The 23,874-nt window shown below is 56.3% G+C and overlaps 1 protein-coding gene across 3 annotated transcripts in view; it reads right to left on the bottom strand.

Annotated features, from left to right (window-relative positions):
- The window catches only part of ATXN10 (ataxin 10), a 66,913-nt gene that overhangs the window by 36,969 nt on the left and 6,070 nt on the right, over positions 1–23,874 (bottom strand). The window contains exons 2-9 of one of the 3 annotated variants that reach the window (XM_032972530.2): positions 19,812–19,994; positions 16,160–16,245; positions 15,915–16,011; positions 15,041–15,205; positions 14,094–14,174; positions 13,775–13,955; positions 12,410–12,518; positions 9,500–9,669 (exon numbers count right to left, since the gene is read on the bottom strand). In XM_032972530.2, coding sequence (XP_032828421.2) covers positions 9,500–9,669; positions 12,410–12,518; positions 13,775–13,955; positions 14,094–14,174; positions 15,041–15,205; positions 15,915–16,011; positions 16,160–16,245; positions 19,812–19,994 — 1,072 coding nt within the window. Of the gene's footprint in view, positions 1–9,499; positions 9,670–10,647; positions 10,863–12,409; positions 12,519–13,774; positions 13,956–14,093; positions 14,175–15,040; positions 15,206–15,914; positions 16,012–16,159; positions 16,246–19,811; positions 19,995–23,874 lie in introns of those variants that run through there. The other 2 variants (XM_076074458.1, XM_076074457.1) reach the window with 2 other exon arrangements.

Here is a 23,874-nt window from a genome sequence, read left to right on the forward strand (position 1 = left end):
CAGCCAACGCCCCCCCCCCCCCGCCACCACCCGAGACCCCCTGGAGCAGGGGGAAGAGGTTCAGGGGATCGGAGGCTGCAGCAGGGATACCGGTGCCAATCGGAGGAGCGACACAGCGGTGGCGTTCGTTGAAGATGCCCCGACGTCGTCTGCAGGCATGGTTTTGCCGGCGCCGGGGGCAAACAAACGGACGCGGGTCGGTAACAGGCGACAAACATCGTTCCGGAACAACCATGCGCGGCTAACTCGCGCGATCGCTCCCCATGGGGAGCGGCGAACATTGGGACAATCCGCCACTTCACACCCTGCGCCGTGATTCAGGAGGACCGAACGGGACCGTCGGAGGTGTGGAAGCCGTCATTCGTGATCAGAAGGCAGTCCGATTGGCCAATTGAGGCTGCTGCTGCTGCTGATGATGATGATGATGATACATAAATATACGATGTTATTTGTTTGAATATACAGTGAGGGAAAAAAGTATATGATCCAGAATGACAATGACCCAAAACATATGGCCAATGCAACAAAGGAGTGGCTCATGAAGAAGCACATCAAGGTCCTGGAGTGGCCTAGCCAATCTCCAGACCTTAATCCCATAGAAAATCTGTGGAGGGAGCTGAAGGTTCGAGTTGCCAAACGTCAGCCTCGAAACCTTAATGACTTGGAGAAGATCTGCAAAGAGGAGTGGGACAAAATCCCTCCTGAGGTGTTTGCAAACCTGGTGGCCAACTACAAGAAACGTCTGACCTCTGTGATTGCCAACAAGGGTTTTGCCACCAAGTACTAAGTCATGTTTTGCAGAGGAGTCAAATACTTATTTCCCTCATTAAAATGCAAATAAATTTACAAAATTTTTGACATGCGTTTTTCTGGATTTTGTTGTTATTCTGTCTCTCACTGTTCAAATAAACCTACCATTAAAATTATAGATTGATCATTTCTTTATCAGTGGGCAAACGTACAAAATCAGCAGGGGATCAAATACTTTTTTCCCTCACTGTATAGGCGCTGCACGTAAAAAGCAAACGCGCGCACGTTTTTCCGCAGCACGTACACCAATGTCACACGTGCGTGCGTGTAACGGCGGTGGCGGCGACGATGGTGAACAGGTTCCCCCCTACCCACCCCCCTTAATCCACGACCCCCGAAATCGCCGCGAGAGACAAGGCGCGGAAGGCCTTCATCCGGCGGTGAACCGATCGCGGCCAACGTTGACGACGAACGCCGGAGACCCACGGCGGGACGGGCCACTCGTGGGCCCGGCCGCCTGCCGACGTTCCCAGCGAGCGACCGCGCGTCGTGTTTGCCGGCGGATGCCAGCGATCGCGGCATCCGGAAAGCCGCCGGCCTCGGAGCCCTTGAGCACAAAGCGGCGAGCGGGCGAGCGGGGATTACACGCCCGGGCGACTCTCAATAGAGAGCGCCGGAGGTGGCCGGGCGGCTCACGGCGCTAATGCCGTGTCACAGAGCACTGAGTCGGCAGCAACGGGGCGGCGGTGGTGCTGGGTTTGCGTCCAGGTTTCACCCAGCCGTGATTAAAGTGGCTTCTCAAGTGCAGCGAGCCGACGGTCTCAGCCCGGTCACCCGATGACGGCACGCACGCACAAAGAGTAATCGTGTTAAGTTCGGGTTTTTGACCTAATCGCGCTCGTTCCAGCGGAGCACGAATAACGCTTTGGGGGCTTGATTGTCGCGCGACGAACGCTCCCCGCAGCGGCGCAAGCGAGCGGGTGACACCGCCTGGCGTGGATGAGAGACGAGTGATGGAGACTCAAGAGGTAGTCCTTTGACGTCATCTCCCAGACGCCATTCTCCAATCGTGGGGCGATGTTACGCGTATTGCTCTCGACGAGAATTTGCAAAACGGAAATCACTTCATCTCGTTCCAAAACGAGACGCCAAAAAGGCACGGCTGGAATACAACCGACAGATAAAATAAATGCAAAGAAAATAAAAGCGCTAAAAAAAATACACGGGACGCGCCCCTCTGAGCTCGCCCGCGACAAACCGTAATCGCCCGGGAAAGCGCAACACCAGGTCACGCGTGAAGGCCAACGCGACAACTCTCAAAATCCCCGTCACACAACGCCAACGCGTGGCCCAGGCCACCGCCTTTCGCAAAGCAACAAAAAAGAAAAACAAACCCGGGTCGTGAAACCTGCCCACACAGAAACCGCGCGCGAGCGGCGAGCTACGCACGGGTGAGCGGCGACTGGAGGGTGAAAAAAACGCGAAGCCCCGGGGCCAGCGCTGACAACTGTGACGGCGTTTGCAACGTCCCCGAGCCGTCAAGGTGAATGAATGAACGAGACGAACGGACGGGCGCGACCCTTCGCGCGTCGCGCGGTGACAGCGAGGCGAGGTGAAACGTTATCTGCGCCCGACGACGGAGAGAGAGAGATGCCCCGACGTCACCCCGCGGTGTTCCGCGGAAACAGAGCGAGCCATTGTGCGCAGGTGCGGCGGCCAGCGGCCGGCCCGATATCGCGCACCTGAAAATTACCCCCACAATCCACCCGGCGACAAATACGAGCCGTCGCCCTACGCGACGTCGACCGCAAAAGCCGACGAAAGCAAACCGTCGCCCCTCCAAACCGATTCGTCCGCCCGCGGTGCACATGTTCGCCCGCGGATCGCGCGGGTTTGACGATGCGCTGTTTGACGAATCGTGTGATGTTGCCCTTAAGGGTTAATATGGGAGTTAAACAAAAAAGTATGATGGTGAGGCCGGAGGCATGAAACAAAGGAATGAGTGGCGAATGAGGGGCCATGCAAAAAACGGTGGACAAAAAAACAAAAAAAATTCGCATCCTCGAATTCGAATCTCGACAAACCGTCGGATCGCCGCGACGGTAGAATCGCTAAGACGTCCGTCAGCAACGCAACTCACTCGGCACTAGACCCGCTCCGGCCCTCGCTGTGTGCCGTGGAAGAAGAATTAACGTCGCTCCCTTTACATTCGTATAAATGTTTAAGGCGGTGCTCTTGACGGAAAGTGTTGAACATTTTTTTGAATCGACTGCACATGGGGTATCCCTGCCAGAAACACGGCGTTTCAATGCCCTCTCACCTAGTTAAATCAAGGCGAACCTGTCTGCGAAGCCACGAGTGTTTTCTTACACACGGCTGTTTCTCAAACTTTCACTCAAGCCAATGCAAACCACCAAAACGCTTCACTATTCCCCGATGGCAAAACGCATTCACTTCTCTCTCTTAATATCAGTAATATAAAATGATTCATATGACCGCAACGTAAAAACACTTCTATGCAGCTGTAAGGGGTTTTATTAGGTGGTGGGGAGGGGGGGGGCATTTAAATCTTCGGGTTAGGGAAGTTCACCAACTTAATTTTTAATTAAGCAAAACTAAAATATGAATGTCCTAAACAAAAGGTATAATAATAATAAACCTGCGTCTGCGTCCCAGCCCCTGCGGACCACCTGAAGGAGGAGCGTCGCGGACCGCCGGTGGTCGGTCGGTCGGGGACCACACTTTTGAGAACCACCGCTCTACACGGACGGTGAGGGACGCCGGCGTCCACGTCGCCCTCCACGCCAATGTCATCAATTCGTTTTCAATGGCCCCCTTCGGGTGGAGGGGCAGGGCTCGACTACAGCGATCGGGCTCACGACCGCGCACATTAGCGGCACCAGCGGCACCACCGGCGGACTTCCAAACGCCGTAACCGGACCTCCCCCACCCCCCCACAGGTCGACTCGGCCTTGACAGAGCCGCCCCCCCCAAATGTACGCGCATACGTACATGCGCGTACGTACGCCGCGTGTCTTCACCTGTGGCTCCCGTCGCACAACGCAGCGACGGCCCCCATCCTGCTGCCGCCACCAGCAATCGCGCCAAGCGGCTATCGGCCCCCTTAATTAGATTAAAACATTATTTGGTCTAGCAACGGGATTTTTTTTTTCACCCTAATGCAGCCAATCCTTCACGTGAGTAACCGAACTGAGCTTAAACTTTAATGGAAGAGGACGGGTCTAAGGTAAAGCCGCTTGTAAAATACCCGCCCCGTTGGAGTCCGCTGCTAGATGGGGCCCCGATGCGTTTTTAACCGCGGGAGCGAGGAGCGGGCAAAGGCGGCGCATGGAGAATTAGCAGCTGCCAAAGTGACAGCCGTGCTGAAGCAAAAACAGTGTTCGGTTACAGCGCGTCAAAAATCGAGAGCGTGGATAATTTTATGAACGTTTGGGAAGGCGAGTTTCTTTTTTTCGGGGAGCACTTGAAGGGCTCCTAACCGGTGGAGGCGGGACGGTGGGAGCAGAGAAGGAGCCCCCCCCCTTTTTCCGAGGTGCCCGTTAGTCAGCCCGCCAACCTACCGACTCGGCCAGGCCCCACCAGCGCCCCAGAACATCGATCCACCAAACACACGAAGGCTGCCAGTCGACTCACCGGGCCAGTCCGCCAAGCACACCAACCAAAGCAGCCCACCGACCCACCACTGGCCCACCGAATCCCATCAACACGCCAGTCCCGTTGGCCCTGCAGCACACCAGTACATCAGCCCACCAGAGAAACAGCTAGAAAGTCTTACTAGCCCACTGACCCACCAGGACATTAACGCACCAGCCCCATTGGTCAACCGGCACAATGGCACGACAACATACCAGTCCACAAGCTCACCAAATCTAGGAAGCTCGTGCACCCGTTCACCGACTAGTTAGCCCAACAGCTCATTAGCACACCGGTGAGCCAGCCCCCCAGTGACCCACCAGTACACGAGCCCACTAGGACCTCAGTCCTAAAGCCCACCAGCCTACTGATAACACCAGCACACAAAACACATCAGTACACTCGTCCATGAATCCACTCGCCCGATGCACCGGCCGGCCGACCAACCCGACGGCCTACGCGCCCAACAGACAAGTAGCCCACCGCCACACCTGCCTGCGTACACGCGCACCCACGTACACAAACACGCACGCACACATGCCATCATCTACTCCAATTGACACGGCGCCCACTCGGCACCCGTCAAACGCGCCACTGTGGCCAATTTCGCCGGAATCCTGGTTTTTCCTGATTCTATTATATATTTTTTAGTGCATGTGTAAGTACTGTATAAAAGACAAAGATCCCCCTTATAGACTTTAACAAACTGTTGTGGCAAGTGCTCTGAAGGCCGGCACGGCACACCAGGGGGTAGGTGGCCCGCACCACGCCCGGCCGCCTTTGTCTCCCCAGTGCCAATGTTTACACAGCGCACCAGGTACTCATTTGAGGCCGAGTCGACCTAGGGGAGGCCCAGGACCGGTTCAGATAATCGTCACCTGTGTTGGCCGTGAGCGGGAATCGAACTCGAGCCGTCGGGTTTGTAGCGCCGCGTAGCGCTAACCACCACGCCACCTCCCCCCACATGTGATATAAACAGAGGCAAAGATACCCTCGCATACCCCTAACAGACTGTTGGGGCAAGTGCTGTTTGCGAGCACCCGTGCTACACACACACACACACGTACACGTGCGCGCACGCGAGTCTGTGTGACAACCGCGTCTCTTGTGCTCGACACGAGGTGTGCGAATTGCTCGCCGCCAACGGCTCGGCGGCCGACTCCACAAACTGCCGACTCCAACAGATCTCACGGAGCAGGCGGTGCTAATTAGTCGCTGCCAATCGGTGATCACGCGTGAAAGCATCCACGCGCGCAATCGGCGAACCAAAACCGGGACCGGACGACTGATCGAGCACCAACTGCTACCGTATGCGCGCGCGAAAAGAATCGCACGTTGTTGTTCTTGTCGTCGTTCCGTTTTTTGTCATTGTCGTTGTTGTTGGTGTTGTTGTTGGTGTCCCGGAAACCGTTTCCATTTTATAGTTTGTTCGTTTGGCGCGTGGAGTTTGCCCGCGGAGCGGAAGCACGGCCGGGGGCACCGCACCAGCGAACATCCACGATGAAAGCAAACTCGGCTGAACGCATTCGTTCGTAGGGAACCTGCTACGTCGGCCAGAGGTCAACGTTTTAAGCGTTGCGTTCGGCTCTGGCTAAGTTTTCTTCCCACGATAACGCCGCGTTCACTCACTGCGCATATTTAGGGGGGGGAGGGGGGGTGTGAGGGGGCGCGGAGGAGGGGAGGGAGGGGGGGCACAGGCTCGATCAAACGTGTCACGCGTGTCACACGCGTCACATCAAGGCGCGCGCCGGGATTAATAGCGCATTAATCCCTGCCCAAGCGCGCAAACCCCGGGCTTCGCCCAGGTGCGCTGCAGCCAACGCGAATAAATAAATAACGAACTAACTAAATAAATAAGGCGCATATTTCCACGCCGGCTCGCCGCGAAACCTTCGAGGGTGGCTGCCGCGTTCCGTTCCGTTTCTTCTAATCCGGGGGAATTTGGCGGCGGCGTCCTCCTCCAGGGCCCTGAGGGCTCCTTGGCCTTGCGGTGGGGGGGGGAATGGGGGGGTGGGGGTGGGAATGGGGGGGTGGGGGGGGGGAATGGGGGGGGGGGCGCGCACTCCTCGCGGTCGCGAGATTAGCGCGGCTAAGACTCCCCTCGAATCCCATAATGGACCCAGCCGCAGGGAGGGTGGAGCGAGAGGACCAGGGATTGCCCTCTAGGGGTCACCGAGACCAAACCGTCGAGAAGGCCTCGAGGCGGGGGGGGGGGGGCGTTGGCAGCGCCAGCTTCTTCTTGGTAGGACGCTGGCGCTGCGCCAGGGGAACGAGTTACCGGTTTGCGGAGCAGATACGACAGGATACGAATCGATACCTCTATGTACGTATGTTGAACGTCTTTCGCACCGTACGTAGCCAACGGTTCTGATCGGGGGTGCGATGTCTGGGTTCTGGGTTCTTCGGCCGCTCTGCGGTGCTGGTTCTCGGCTGGTGGATCACCTTTGGTGTCGCCGTTGAGTGATCTTGATGGGCAGCAGTGTGACGATTCGATCCTTAGCCAACCCCCCCCCGCCCCCCCCAACCTAGGCCCCCCAAACCCCCCAACGCTACACCTCCCTGCGGACATCGGGGTAGAGTCTAGAGAGTAAATAGAAAGCATTGTTATAAATGCGTTATGTTTTCAATGGTTTACAAATGAAGTGGAAAGTGTTTGTCCATTAGTTACGTCCATCCCGATTGTATCGCGAGAGGAGACGATTGTTAGCTGTGTTGCTACTGGCGACCGAAACCGGCCAAGCTGACCGAAGCGTCGTCCAAAACGTTGAGGCTTAACACTGGAGAAGTTATGTTCTTGGTTCTTTCCATAAAGTCACGTAGAAGGGAAACAATAAAAATATAAAACAAAATTCTCACGACGTTTCGACTGCAACACAAGCAATCATCATCAGGTGTGAAAACCACAGCAAGAATATGAATCCCTGCAGTCACGAAAGCTTTAAATCAAAATTTAACTGGAGCAGTTGTTTTTACTTTTTTTTGGCAAAAATTCAAAACGCCTTTTGCCCCGAGGCTACCCATCCAATTCCCTCCCGCTAAGCGAACGCTCCTGATGAGAAAACGCACGTTGGAAAGCGTCGCACTATCCAACGCGTTACTGTTGTACGCTAATCTATGCACTTTTTGTTATATCCTATACGTTTCCTTGCATCCACCATCGTCATCAGCAGCAGCCGTGCTCTATCCACCGCTTGACCGAGGCTTCCACCAAGCCTTTGCCATCCCTCTCGGTCTCGCGATACAACAATCCATCCAGCTTCCTTCCCCCGCACCTCCGATTAGCACGGTTGGAAACGCCCGGTGACAAATAATTTAAATAATTTCAACATACGTCCTGCTTCTGCGCATGAGATGCTTTCGTCGGCGCTCCCATCTGTGCGGAGCGCGTTTCCCCTCCTTTGGCTGCGACTCCGCCTTTAGGCTCGACCGACCGCCGCTCTGCGAACCCTTACAGAGCGGCGTGTCTTGCCCAAGCCCGCTCGCTTTAGTTAACGCTCACTATACCATCGGCTGCAGGACAACATCGTTCAGAGTGGAGACACACAGCCTCCGACGCTGGCGGAGGCTGTGTGTGGCCAGTGTTGCTATTTGTGGACCGTGACGTCGGCACACACACACAAAGACAAAGATCCCCTGAATAGCCATCAACAGACTGTTGGGGCAAGTGCTGTTAGCGAGCACCTATGAAGGGCGGCATGGCACACGGCGCGGTGGGTAGCCAGCACCACGCCCGGCCGGCTTTGTCTCCCTCATGGCAATGTTTACACATCGCGCCAGATACTTATTTGAGGCCGAGTCGACCAAGGGGAGGCCCAGGTGACCAGTTCAAATAATCGTCACCGGTGTTGGCCGTGAGCGGGAATCGAACTCGGCACGCCGGGTTCGTGATGTCGGCACACACGCACACAAATGCGTGGCCTCAACCGCAAAGCTCCGCCAGCGAGCGGCAAAAAAGCGCTACCGCTCGGCCACGTCCCCGCGCCGTCCCCTCCCTCCCGGCAACTCTCCCCCCCCCCCCCCGGCGACCCACAGTGCCGAGCCGCTTCTATAACTTCCCCCACCCGCGGTTCGCCTCGCGTCACCCGTGGGAAGAATCTTCACCGGCGGCGGTGGCGGCCGTTGCAGCGGCGGGCGGTGACGCGGAGGGACGGGGGCAGCGCTGGATGGCCGAGCGGCTCGGCAATCTCACTCAGCCCCTCGTCGTCGTCGCCTTCACGGCGAGCGGCCGACCGCCTGAGCCGACCCCTTGTGCGAACCCTGACCCCCCCCGTACGCCCGATCCCCCGCAAACCGTGACCCGCAGCCGATGAAACCGGACGGGCGAGACGCTCGCACAGAACAACGCCCTCTCACCGTGTGCCCAAACGAGAGGCCGCGGGGAGGGAGGGGGGGGGAGCGGACGCAAACGGCGTCCGTTTGGCCGTCGCTACCGATGATGCTCCGTTGGCAATTGGTAAATGATTAACATCGGTCACCACGGGATTCTGGCGTCGGCCAGCAAGGTTAGCGAGCGGTTAGGTAGGAGAGCGGTTGAGTGGGGAGAGCAGTCCCTAGGGGATACACGGCAAATCGCTCCCGTACCCCGCGTTTCGGGGAGGCCCCACGCTTTTGACGTCACGGTTCATTCGTTCGGTTCCCAGTCCGCTGGTCCTGGTGAGGGCCGCTGCGGCAGCGTGTTCACTAGCGCGTTCCAGACCTCCCTTTCCCTGGCGACAAACTCTAGCTCTTCCTAGAGAATTCCCACGGGTGTTCCCAGGCCAGCCGAGCGACATATTCCCGCCTGTGTCCTGGGCCGGCCCCGGGGTCTTCGCCCAGACGTAATACTTCCGTATTACTTCCGGTTTAGTTTGAATGCGTCAGTGGGCGGGGGGGGTGGCTACACAGTGTCACTCGCCCCGGGCCCCGCACCCCCACCCCGCTACGGACAGACCCTGTGGGGTAGGCGAGTGGTCAGGGAGGTGACAGACACGGGTGAGCAGTCGGCCAGCGAAACATTCCACGCAGGAGGAGCACCAGGCAGCCTAAGCGAGCGTAAAGTCTGGCCGGCGTGACGGTGGCGATTTCGCCACGGCCGCCGGTCGCCGCGCGCGGTCACCTGGTCCTGGTTGCTGCGGTGAGCGAAACACAGGTTGCCGACGAGCCGCACGAGGTCGCGCTTGAGGCCGTGCGCGGGGTGCGCCGCTGGAGAGAGGCCGCCGGAGCCCTGGGCCAGGCTGAAGGCGTTGTGCCCCTCGCGGCCCACGCGGTGGCACTCCCCGAGCAGGTCTGCTCGCGGACACACGACGACACGAGACGCAAGGATGTCAAGGTATTGTTCCACCCCTACTGACACATCTGTTACAAAAAGAGCTTCGTTGCTCATCGGATTTCTCCAGGATAAAGAAAGATTCCGATTCTCAAAGCTTCACGGAGTCTCAAGACTCGTTTGTAAGGAGGAACCCGCTGCGTTGAGACATCTGGACGATTATTTTTAATCCGCACTTCAGCGCGACCCTTCCCGTGAGACGGTCGGCCCACGGAAGCGGATGGTGAGCTGCTTCTGAGATTTCACAGAAAGGTTAATTTGTTGTGGTCATGAGATTGGTCCTCCCTCCCATAAGGCACACAGACTCGCTTTAGACCGCCAGCTCAAAACTGTGGCCGTGTCATTTAGCAGCAGCAGGACGAGACGACTGCACACCGGTTTCGCCCTCGTTATGAATCATCAGCACAGTGTAGCCATCGTCGCCTCCTGCTGCCTTGTACCTCGCGGGGGCCTTACGTGGACAGGCCTTCTCGCCGATCGCTGTGGCGTGACAGTTCGCCTCGTGGCGAGACACCGACAGCACAAACCACGATAACATGGGGGCGGGGGTCAAAAAAACAGAAACACGTTTCTAAAACAGCGTCTCCGAGAAGGAACTGCACTACAAACCACGCTCTCGGCATTGGAACCGAACCGCACGGCACAAGCGCCGCACGTTGTTTTGTCCCGCATGGGACACGCGCGTGCTCGCAGACGCAAACACTTATCGAGTGTCACGGCCTCGTCTTTCCTCAGCCACCGAACGCTGCGGGGCGCCCGGTTTTAACCACGCAGGGGGACGAGCGACGAGACCGAGAGGGAGGGAGGGAGGGGGGGAAATTGTTCCCCCGCCACCACCCCCCTCCCCGCCCCCCCCAGTAGCTCGCCGAGGCCGGCGCAGTCGCTTACAACCCGACGGAATTCCCGTCCGCGGCTCCCCTCTGTGACCTGCCGCCCCCTCGAACAGGGGGTCATCAATCACCGCGGTGGGGGCCGCTGTCAGGGCGGCACGCTTTGGCTGACGTCGGGGTGCGCGACACCGGGCAGGGGGAAGTGGCTTGGTGCCCGCTAGCGCGCGGCCGACGGCGGGCGCCCGCGAGCGCGGATGACGCAGGCATCGGAGTCCTCCCCGCCGATGGGAGGACGATCGCTTGAAACGAGACGTTCACAAGCGCTGCGAGGAGGAGCACGTAGGTGTGACATACACACACACACACGCACACACACACACACGCACGCTCGCGCACGCTCGGTGGTGCGGTGGTTCGAGCGCCCCGGGCTCACACAAGTCGTGAGAACCTGGTCAAGAGTCATTTTGGCCATTTATAACGTGTGCACTGCTGGACGACCACCTCCCCACGCGGGTCATAGGGCATGTTTCACCATACTTCTCTCCGTGCTCATCAGTGCGATTTGGTGAATAAAGGGAGTACAGTACAGTGGGTTTTGTTGCACTAAGCTCAGCCTACAACACCTGTTGTAGGCTGAGCTTAGATTTTAATATCTAACAATATTGGGTGCATTCCTGGTGAGTTGGTCATAGGAATGTGGAATTTCCACTGCTGGTTCAAAGCTGCGAGCTCCAGATGAGCAGCACCACCCTTTGTTAATTTGTGCGGGAAGCCACCGCCACTTAACTTTCATAACTTTACCCATCTTACTAAGTTCTCGTTCTAAATGAAAGCTGTTTTTACTAGACTCCTTTAAAATAATTTTCCTGGACGCATTTTAAAGAAAGTTTAGTGAATGCAAGTGTGGATGGACAATGAGGGAGGGAAGGCCGTGGCTTTGGGAGGGCCTTTGTGCAGCAGTAGATCGAGCATGGCTGATAATGATGATTTTAAACCAAGGGGCTCTGATGAGTCTACTGTGATGACGGGGACCTAAGTTCTAAACACTACAAGCACAAGTTAGCACGCACGAATGCACGCACACACACACACACAAACGGGTGGCACTGTAGCCAAACGCACAACTCAAAACGCAATTGAGATTTATACAGCATCTAAACACGTCGCTTCTTCAATGGAGCCCTGCTTTGATGTGGTGAAGAAACGTGAGAGCCCTGAAGACTCGAGTAGCTATCGCAGGATAGGGGTACCCACACCAATCAGATGAAGTCGGTGCAAGGGGGAGACAAAAGAATCCTCTCTCTTCACAAACTCGCACCGACCAGCACGGGTGAAGTATGGTAAGACAACCCCCATGAGCGGCAGGCCTAAACCATGCCCCCCCCCCCCCAACATGACCTGCCAGAATCCCACGAAGCTCTGGACGATGGCCAATGAACCGGTGATGAAAAGGCAGCCCACAGGTGAGAAAGCATCTGAGTGGACGACCACTGTGGAGTGTGGTGCTGTGGTAGCGAGATGTTAACTCCCTCGCCTAGTATGGAGGTCGTGGGTTCGATCCCAACCCTGACGCCCTGCTGTGCGTTCGCGTCTCTCTTTCTCCCCGTGGTCACGTGAATATTTCTCCGCGCCTTCCGGTTTTTCCCTCCACGTTTAGAATCGGCCTGCGTTTGGAGTGTTTTGGCTGCTATGAATTTCCACGTAATGGCGAGCTACTTCGCCGTCTGAAAAAAGAGCTACATAGCTCAGTGGGGCGCTAACTCCAAATATACAGGCGTCAACGTCAGAATTCAAACCCACGACCTCCTATGGGGGGGGGGGGGGGGGGGGTGCCGCCGCGGCCCGGCACTCGGCGGGGCAGCAAACTCACCGACGGCGGCGGCGAGCAGGGTGGGGTGGTCGCGCAGGCACGAGTCTCCGCGCGCTTCGGAGGTCGCCTCGCACAGCACGGACAGCGTCCTCGCCACGAGCAGGGCCTCCTGCCGGAGAGAAGACGACGGCGATGACGACAGCGGCGGACGCGCGCGCGGGAACCGTCGCACGGGGACACCGTCGCACGGGGAAACCGTCGCACGGGGAAACCGTCGCACGGGGAAACCGTCGCACGGGGAAACCGTCGCACGGGGAAACCGTCGCACGGGGAAACCGTCGCACGGGGAAACCGTCGCACGGGGAAACCGTCGCACGGGGAAACCGTCGCACGGGGACACCGTCGCACGGGGGAACCGTCGCACGGGGACACCGTCGCACGGGGGAACCGTCACACGGGGACACCGTCGCTTACGGGGAAACCGTCGCACGGGGAAACCGTCGCACGGGGGAACCGTCGCACGGGGGAACCGTCGCACGGGGAAACCGTCACACGGGGGAACCGTCACACGGGGACACCGTCGCTTACGGGGAAACCGTCGCACGGGGAAACCGTCGCACGGGGGAACCGTCGCACGGGGACACCGTCGCACGGGGGAACCGTCGCACGGGGGAACCGTCGCACGGGGACACCGTCGCACGGGGGAACCGTCGCACGGGGACACCGTCGCACGCGCTCGGACTCACCCCCCCCGCCCACGCGCCGCCCCCACAACCGACGTTAGTTGCCATGATTGTTGATCCAGATGCCCATCAGGTACGGCGACCCTGTTACGGGCATCATCGTCATCCGTTTCCGTCGACAAGGGGGGGCGAGGTTTTCCTTCTAAGCACACCGTTCCCCTTGTGCAGAAATAACTTCCGGTCATCGTTATTATCGGGTACTCCCATTTGTCTGTACGTGCGTTGAACTTCTTTCGCACCGTACGTAGCCAACCGCGCTCATCGGAGGCGTGGAGGAAGGACAACAAACTAAACACAAAAAGCAGTTCTAAGGAAATGAGTTTTCAACCTAGACGATTTAAAAGTGCACAGCACCAGTGGCTTCCTAATATTGGAAGGAGCAAGGGCGTTCCAGACGGCCGCAACGGCGCATCTGAAAGCGCGCAATGTGGGGCGCGACCGTCTCTTTTTTTGACGGCCAGGCAAGAGCCGCTACTCTGGCCACGTGAGCGGCGGCTGAAGCTGCACCGCCTGCACACTCCACGTGCTACGCCACGCCTCTCATCTATCCGGCGTGCCTGCTTATCGCGATGTTTAGCTGCTGGATGCGTGGGGGGGGGGGGGTGGGAGGTTTGTGCCGTTTGGCCTGCGCTCAATAACGCTGGCGAAGACGAAGACCCGACGAGACGACCTCCCAACTCGCCTCGTCGCCAGCGGCGGCCTCGGCGCAGAGCGACGCCAGTCTCAGCACCGCCGGCCCCGTCGCGCGCAGCTCGTCGGCCAGCCGCATGAGGAACGGCGCCGGCGCGGGGGTCGTCGCCTCCGCAAAAGCCGACGGGGACTCCTCGGCCAGACTCGCGAGGAGCAGGTCCAGCAGCGTCAGCCTGGGAACACGAGCGCGGCGACGCGGGGTCACGGCTCGGGTGGCCTCCGGTGGGTTTATTCCGGGCGAGGAACTCGAGAGAGAGCGAGAGAGAGAGAGAGACCGCGGTGACGTCCGTTCAACTTGACGGCGCCGTCACCTCAGCTTGAGGTCCAGGTGTTCGTACAGCTGTGCCAGAAGAGTCGAGGACTTGAGGAAGCGCTCCGTCACCATCAGCAGCCTGCAAACGCCAGACCGCAAAAAAACGCAAGCTTTTGTACACTTGCACCGACTTATAATCCGTAAGCATCCTGAACTGCACATACGAATACATGTGCACATATGAAAAATATATATATATAAAAGGGCCGTAATTTGTGATTATATTGGACGATCCGTCACGAGCATTCTTGCATCGTACTCACCCAGGTTCACCACTGGACACAGAGGCCCGCGAGACAAACAGGATAGGAGCTACAAGGAACAACCAAGATGCTACCGGGGCGACACGGAGCACGGCATTCGCCCTCGTGTGTTGTGTATGTAGAACTTTTATCGCACAGAACTTAGCCAAACACGCTCGAAAAAGAGAGAACGACTCGGGAGCACGAGGGACAACAGGCAAACGGGAAGGCAGCCACGAGGTGAGCGGGCGTCAACAATTGCCCGAGCTCCGCGCTCCTCTACATATGAAGGCGTTCACTGGCCAACTGACGAGTGATTACATGTGCCAGCGGAGCACACTGAACCTTTCTCGCGAGCTCTCCAACCCTGAGGGCGGGGGACTCACAGGGCCGTTTCGACCCAACCCCACCCCCGCCCTAGCGGAGCTTTTCTGCCCAAAGCCTCGTCGCGTCTAACGGACGTCGCCGCGCCTCCTTCGGCTTCGGGCGGCCCACACCGGGACACGCATCGGTACCTACCCAAGGCGACCACGTCACGTCCCCGACCGCCCAACCAAAACGTTTCAAGCCAACAAAAAAAAAAACGTTTCGAGCCAAAACGCACGCGCAACGTGTCGCCGTGCAGCAACGGTAACCTCCGCGGGGGGGGGGGGGGGGGGGGGGGTGGGTGGGGGTGGGGCCACGGGTACGCGGAGACACTCACGGCCACTCCAGGTGCGGGCGGGAGCACAGCGCGAGCAGCGCGCGAGCGATGAGCACCCCCGGGGGGTCGCACGCTAGGCGCGCCACCTGGGAGGGGCCCGCGCACGTGTGCAGCGCCATGCAGCTGTAGTCCAGCGTCTTCGCGTCGCCACACTGCAGGAACTTCCTGCGACGGTCAGAGGCGAAGGTCAAAGGGTTAAGCGTGCAGCACGGGCGGAAACTTGACCGCTCGTGCCACTGAATGCGTGTCGCGATCGACGATCGTTCGCTCGCGCGGTACTCTCGCTCTGCGTGTGCGACGGAGCACGATCTCACTCCTGCTTGGGGCCTATGCGTACTTGGCCCGAGCCGGGGCACAGCGAAATTGTCTGCAACTGGTCAGCGCTATCGGTCCTCCACCTGGTCCACCCAGTAAAACAACCATCCCTCCTCCTCCAATTCCACAACACGCGTCACAGTCTGCACCTGTCCTCACGCAGCTCCGGCGATCCCAGATGCCCCATCTGGTTCCATCTGGTCCCCATCCGGCCCCGGTGGCCCCCGCAGTCACCTTGTCCAGTGCCAGCTCGGTGGAGCCGCACCTCCGATTCGCACAGGTTGGCCACGTACGGTGCGAAATAATCTCAACGTATGCGCATTGTGCGGGGCCGGCGTGGCTGCGGGTCAACACCTGGTCACCGACTAAAAAAAAATACACGCTTCGTTGACTGCTGACGAGGCCCATCCTGCCCCGAGACGCTGTTGCGAAACAACGGGCGACGCCGGCTCCCCGTCGGTTTGACCGCTCAGGCCGACGCCGGAGCCGGGCTGCGTCCTGCGACGACAGCGAACCTACGAACCGCGACCGCGTGGACCGGGACGACAACGTCACGTACAGGTAGAGCTGGGGGTAGGTGGCGGCCCACACCGCCTCCCGCGTGTCCGTGTTCCCGGCCGCGACGTTGCCGAGCACCTGCAGGCAGCAGCGCGCCGCTGTCGCGACGGCAGGACGGGAAGGAAACGACAGACAAAAAAACACCGACCATGAGCGTGCACGCGATATACGCCGACGTAGCAAATGGGAACCCGCGAGATGTTTCAAATGCGTTGGTGTCGCGAACACGACCGCTCGCTCGCCCACCGGTGAAGTACGGCTCATCCGGGGCAGACGGAGGCGGTGGAAACGCAAGTAGCAGCTGTGCCACAGCGGTGATCAGCCCGGCCTCCCTGCGCAACACAAGACAGGGTGGTAAGCACATGCCGGCCTAACAGCATGTACACCAGGCACGCACGGAGCACATCACACGCACACACAGAGCATATCACACACACACACACAGGGCACATAAGACACACACACCACGGCGCCTACACATAAACAACATAGACAAAGATCCCCCGTGTAGCCTAAACATGCTGTTAGTACAAGTGCTGTTGGCAAGTACTTATGAAGGCCGGCACGGCACACGAGGGGGTGGGTGGCCAGCACCACGGCCGGCCGCCTTTGTCTCCCCAATGGTGATGTTTACACATCACACCAGGTACCCATTTGAGGCCGAGTCGACCTAGGGGAAGCCCACAACAGGTTTAGATAATCGTCACCGGTGTTGGCCATGAGCGGGAATCGAAGTCGGGTTACCGGGTTCGGAGCGCAGCATGCTAACCAACACATTACCGCTCCACAAAAGATAAAGACGGACACAAACACATAGACACAAAGACAAAAACACGCTTTCACAGACACACAAAGGTACACAAAGACAGGCTCACACACACACACACACAAAGACAACAACAACAACTTCAACCGCCATTCGCCACTAAGTGGCGGTGACGTCACCACGACGCTTGTGCCAGGCTATGTGCACCGTGAGGCCACGTGAAGTGTCGAACGCCCGCTGGCAGGAGGTCACTGGGCAGACCCAGGTGCCACGGGTCGACTGACTGAGATGACTGGCTGATGCACCACCTGTGCCCCCTACTGTGCCAACCTGCTGTGCTTTAGCCACCCGGCGCTCCGCTCGTTGTTCTGAACGTCGCTCCTCCGCCCTCCGTTGTTGTTGGAGGGCGACTGCCTCCAACTGCCCAGTAGCATCCTTCACGAGCCTCCTCCACAGAGGCCGATCTTGACACCGCTGGTACCAGTCATCGGCAAGTCCACTCAGCTCCACGTCCTCCTGTACCACATCACTCCATCTCTTCTCTAGCCCGTGCCGCACCCGCTTAGCCCCCTCAATCCGGCCAAACAAAAGCTGTTTCGGCATGCGGTGGCTGGGCATGCGGGCTACATGACCCAGCCATCGCAGCCTTGCCTGCCGGAGGAGCTCACCGATGGGACCCTGCCCAGATCTTTCAAGGATTTGTGAGCTCCTCACACAATCCAGTCTGGTTAAACCCAGGATGGATCGTAGGCAGGCCAGCCTAAATGTTTCTAACCGGCGAAGATGTTCCATTAGGGGGGTGCACGTTTCGCAAGCGTAGAGAAGGGAGGGAATGACCGTGGCCGAGAAGACCTGAAGCTTAGTGCGGAGCGACAGACCAGGTAGCTTCCACACAGCGTTACGCAACCGATGAAAAGATATTGCCGCTCGACTGATTCGGAGTGAGACCTCAGCTGTTAAACTGGAGCCAGTCATAAGCACACTGCCCAGGTATGGGAAACTCTCCACTCTCTCCACAACTGCCCCATCACCGATTGGGAGTTGTGGGGGTGGAGTGTCCGATGGTACAAAATACAAAGGCAGGTGCTTAGTTTTGGTGGGGCTGATGGTAAGGCCCCACCTCTTAGTGGCACACACACATACAGTGAGGGAAAAAAGTATCTGATCCCCTGCTGATTTTGTACGTTTGTCCACTGACAAAAAAATGATCAGTCTGTAATTTTAATGGTAGGTTTATTTGACGCATGTCAAAAATGTTATAAATTCATTTGCATTTTAATGAGGGAAATAAGTATTTGACCCCTCTGTAAAACATGAATTAGTACTTGGTGGCAAAACCCTTGTTGGCAATCACAGAGGTCAGACGTTTCTTGTAGTTGGCCACCAGGTTTGCACACATCTCAGGAGGGATTTTGTCCCACTCCTCTTTGCAGATCTTCTCCAAGTCATTAAGGTTTCGAGGCTGACGTTTGGCAACTCGAACCTTCAGCTCCCTCCACAGATTTTCTATGGGATTAAGGTCTGGAGACTGGCTAGGCCACTCCAGGACCTTAATGTGCTTCTTCTTGAGCCACTCCTTTGTTGCATTGGCCGTGTGTTTTGGGTCATTGTCATGCTGGAATACCCATCCACGACCCATTTTCAATGCTCTGGCTGAGGGAAGGAGGTTCTCACCCAAGATTTGATGGTACATGGCCCCGTCCATCGTCCCTTTGATGCGGTGAAGTTGTCCTGTCCCCTTAGCAAAAAAAACACCCCCAAATCATAATGTTTCCACCTCCATGTTTGACGGTGGGGATGGTGTTCTTGGGCTCATAGGCAGCATTCCTCCTCCTCCAAACACAGCGAGTTGAGTTGATGCCAAAGAGCTCCATTTTGGTCTCATCTGACCACAACACTTTCACCCAGTTGTACTCTGAATCATTCAGATGTTCATTGGAAAACTTCAGACAGGCATGTATATGTGCTTTCTTGAGCAGGGGGACCTTGCGGGCGCTGCAGGATTTCAGTCCTTCACGGCGTAGTGTGTTATCAATTGTTTTCTTGGTGACTATGGTCCCAGCTGACTTGAGATCATTGACAAGATCCTCCCGTGTAGTTCTGGGCTGATTCCTCACCGTTCTCATGATCATTGCAACTCCACGAGGTGAGATCTTGCATGGAGCCTCAGGCCGAGGGAGATTGACAGTTCTTTTGTGTTTCTTCCATTTCCGAATAATCGCATCAACTGTTGTCACCTTCTCACCAAGCTGCTTGGCAATGGTCTTGTAGCCCATTCCAGCCTTGTGTCGGTCTACAATTTTGTCCCTGATATCCTTGGAGAGCTCTTTGGTCTTGGCCATGGTGGAGAGTTTGGAATCTGATTGATTGATTGCGTCTGTGGACAGGTGTCTTTTATACAGGTAACAAGCTGAGATTAGGATCACTTCCTTTAAGAGTGTGCTCCTAATCTCAGCTCGTTACCTGTATAAAAGACACCTGGGAGCCAAAAATCTTTCTGATTGAGAGGGGGTCAAATACTCATTTCCCTCATTAAAATGCAAATAAATGTATAACATTTTTGACATGCATTTTTCTGGATTTTTTTGTTGTTATTCTGTCTCTCACTGTTCAAATAAGCCTACCATTAAAACTGTAGACTGATCATTTCTTTGTCAGTGGGCAAACGTACAAAATCAGCAGGGGATGAAATACTTTTTTCCCTCACTGTAGACACAAAGACAAAAACACACACTATCACAGACACAAAAACAAAGACGCGCACAAAGACCGACACACACACACAGACACACACACAAAGACAGACCCACACACAAAGACAGACCCACACACAGACACAAAAAAGACACACCCCATCACCAACACAAAGATACACACAAAGACAACAACAACAACCGCCATTCGCCTCGAAATGGCGGTGACGTCACCACGACGCTTGTGCCAGGCCATGTGCACCTTGAGACACAAAGACAGACACACAAAGACACACATCACAGACACAAACACAGACACACACCATCACAGACACGCACAAAGACACACACCATCACGGACAACGGCCGCGACAACCCGGCAGCACCGGCCACGGCGGCACCCGCCGGGCGCGCCGCACGGTGCCGGGCGAGGGCTCACCGGACACGGCGCTGGTTGGCGGGGCACTGCACGCACGCGTTGCGGAGGCAGCGGAAGCACTCGCCGGCCACCTCGAGCTCCGGCCGGTCGGACCCCGCGCCGGCGCCGCCCGCTCGGACGGGCGCCGTCACGGCCCCCAGCAGCTGACCAAGGCAGTCGAACAGCGCCGGCTCCGCCGCTTCCCTTCGCCGTCGCACGCCAGCGGTGGCGGAGAGAGGGGGAGAGAGACAGGGCGAGGGGTCGGTGAACAAGCAGAGCGAGCCGGGGTGGCGGCACGCTCGCCGCGCGCCGGGTCACGCAGCACCGCGAACACGCGCCATCTGCGTACGTATGTTGAACTTCTTTCGCACTGTACGTAGCCAACCGCGCTTACCGAAGGCGCGGGGGGGAAAGACAACAAACTGAACACAAAAAAGGAGTCCTGAAGAAATGAGTTTTCAGTGGAGATTATTTAAGAGTGCACAGCTCGCAGTGGCTTCCGGAGGCAGGAAGAGCGTTCCAGACAGCCGCGGGAGGGCATCTGAAAGCTTCGCGATGGCGGTGACCTTCTTCGTTCGACGATCAACCAATCCACTCGTTTCCGATACAATTTGACAGGAATAGCATGCGAGGAATGCCGCCGTGGTTGCAACGGTCACCCACGCACTGGACTGGCGATCCATTCATACGAAGCGGTCTGAATGGGTACAGCACAGTTAGTCGATTGGCAGGACCCAAGTGGTGGGGTAAAGTGTGGCTACTCCCACCTCTGTCTTCTTCCAAGAATTCTGAGCGGCGTGCAAGACTTGACACTAGAATTCCCCTCTATTGTGGCCATCCAGAGCCCCCTCTAGTGGAGGACAATTCACCATCACTGGCGCGAGAAGGTAGCTACGGGTCTGCCACCTCTACCTGTCGAGTCCAAGCCAACTTGGTTGCAGGTCGGGGACCCATCACAGGGAAGCGACGGCGAGGTGCGGAGGCATCAATGGCGACGGCCGGGATGACCTCTCGACCTCCGCATTCGCGGCTTTTACGCGCCGAGCGCCGGAGGCGGTGTCCCTTCACGGTCCCCATCCCCAGACCGACCCCCCACCCCCGGCTTGCCCCCACCCCTCCCCCCGACCTACCACCCCACCCCCCACGAGTTTTCGCTTCCACGTCTCGTTGGGCGCCGTCACGTTCGAGTGTTAACGCCGCCCCCGGCCGCGAGGCGTAAACAGTGTCAGGGGCACGTCGCACGGCAAGTGCTCGCGCAACAGACACCGGCTTCCGACTGACAGACAGCGCCAGCGGTCTGAAGACGGGCGCGGCGGCGTGGACGCGGGCACGCCGAGCGATCTCCGCGCCGACGCGGTAGAACAGCGCCGACGCGGCTCGATGCGCGTCCCTTCACCCATGTCCCCGCTGTCTGCCCGCGCCCGCCGTCGCCCCCCCCCACCCACCCACCCTGCCCCGTTCCACAACAACGGGTGGCGGAGGGGGGCCAGCACAGGATGGTTCGGTGGAGCCCCGGACCAACTCTGTGTGCAGCCACCACCGAGTCTGTCCATCTGTACGATTTGTTGATTTCGCACGTAATCCCGATCAATCTACGCACTTATTGTCAGTGGCGATCCCGGCAGCGGCTTTTGGCTGGCCATCAAACAAAGACGATCTGCAGCCGGATGGAACGCTCTTCCTTCCGATGTTAGGAAGAAACTCGAGCTATTCACTTTTAAATCAAGATTGAGAACTCATTTCTTGAAGACTGCATTTCGTCTTCTTTGGTTCTTTCGGTAAAGTCACGTAGAATGAGAATAAAATAATAAATTGATAAAATAAAATAACACAATATTCTCACAACGTTTCGCACCTCCGAGTACCACGGTTTGCTGCATATGGTGAAGTTAAACTTACATATATACAACGTACATACAACACCTCAAACATTGCGCTCGCTTGCAGTTCAGGGTTAAGATGAGCCTTTCACGGTTCGATTTTCACGATTCGATTCAATAACCGAGATCGTTTATTCCGTCCGCTGCGTACGCGCTGGCAAGTTTCGTCCGGTAGCCCATGCGCAATGTGTATGTGCCCAGTCTGTTTTGACTTTCCGCTGCTGAATGAGGGCCAACCCATATCGTGAGTGTCGTGGGGGTTATTTGACCATACTTCGCCATTCTGGTTAATGCGAGTTTGTGAAGGCGTAAAGCAAGGATGCGGGAGTGCAGACATACAAACTAAACTATTCTTATTTTACAAAGTTAAGGCCCACCGAGCCATATAGCTCTTTTTCAGAAGCGACCTGGCCACAAATGATAGCTCAACAGAGTGGCTTATCACGTGGACATTTGAAACAGGCAAAAACTCTAAACATATGTCAACCCTAAATGTGGAGGGAAAAACCGGAGGACTCGGAGAAAAATCCACGGGACCACAGGAAGAACACGCAAACTCCAAATATACAGCAGCAGGCATCAAGGTCGTGATCGAAACCCACGACCTCCAGCATACCTGGCGAGAGAGTCAACATTTTTAATATTCGTCTCAAAATACTTGTACTGTCCCAAGAATAAATATAATCATTTGAGCATGTGTTGACGTCATTTTCCAACACATGAAAAAAAAACCACGTACATCCCTCTTACAAAATGGTTAAAAAAATGACCCTCTGCTTGAACATCACTTGGGCCACATAGCTCTTTGACAACTCGTCGTGTGCATGGTGTCGCCCATCCAAGCACTATCCAGGCTCGAACCTGCTTGGCTTCTGAGGACCCGACGAGCTAGGGTGCATTCCAGGTGCGATTTTGCTTACAAGCAGCAAATTCACACAAGCCTTCAAAATGCGTGTACCGTCCCAAGAGCGAATACAATCATTTGAAAATGTTTTGATGTAATTCTGTTCGTAGATGAAAAAAAAACGCATTTACGTCCTTCTTAACAAATTTAATAACTCCTCCATTGCTTTGCAGTCAACTTTTATCGAGCAATTGTTCCTTGGTTACTACGAATGCGCGTGCTTTTTGTACTGTACCGTGTGTGCCCAAGCTAAAATGCCCATTACCGTACTGGAAATGAATTACGCTTTTAAACGTTACACTGCTGTATTGTTTATTGCTGTTAAACCGTGTCGATGGATGAATATTGTTCATTGTTGTGAATTTTGTTTATAAGCGTTGTGTAACGTTACGGAGCCAGGTCTCCGTTGAAAAAATACTTTTGTTCACACTGGGCTCCACCTGGTTTTAATAAATATTTGATGATGATGATGAATCCATCTTACATTCGAGAAGGAAAAACGCCCTGGTATTTATCTAGAGTGGTGAAGTGCATTCCTTCATTCGGCAAATCCCATTGCGAGACTGTGGCCTCTCCAATGAGACACATTCAAATGACTTAGGTCCTGTGCTCTACGTGGTCTTGCGCTGCACAGCTTTGTGTGTGTGTTTTTTTTATTCTGTATGTGTGTGTTGAACTTCTTTCGCACCGTACGTAGCCAAACCGTGCCCATGCCACCGCGTCTACACCCTCGATCCCCGGCCGTCACCAATCCACGCTGACCGGCATGACAAACAATAATCGAAACGATCAAATAAACGCCACAACCCGCACGGCGCGGGGAGGCCCTCATCCAGCAGTAGATCGACTAAACTGTTCCACAAGTACATGCACTGGTACTTCTAATTGTCATTATATGAATTACACTTTTCACCCGACACCATCATCGTATCTTGCCGATCGCGTTCGTATACGCCTCTTCCAATCGCACTTCCCTAGCGAGGCGATTCTTCTTATCAGTTATTAACGCTTCTTCTCATGAGATGCCCAAAACAAATTATCTCCAGTGAACTAGTATTACCCAACATAGAGACAAAGTATCTCCCTTCTCAAACGAGCATGGTGCGTCACTCAACTCTGCCGGAAAGCCCTGAAGCAGTGGTGGAAATTGCACATTCCTATCACTGGCAACAGACTCTCTGTTAAAAAAAAAAACCCGCAGTTAACTTCACGTATAAATTGTTGCTCAATTTATTCACCGCCCAGTTGGATGATGGATTGAAATGACGTCGTTATAGTAAGGGTAATTACGGATGTGAAC

The sequence above is a fragment of the Petromyzon marinus genome, chromosome 48, assembly GCF_048934315.1.
Source record: "Petromyzon marinus isolate PM22_M1 ecotype Great Lakes invasive population chromosome 48, UKy_Petmar_22M1.pri1.0, whole genome shotgun sequence".
Lineage (NCBI taxonomy): Eukaryota > Metazoa > Chordata > Hyperoartia > Petromyzontiformes > Petromyzontidae > Petromyzon > Petromyzon marinus.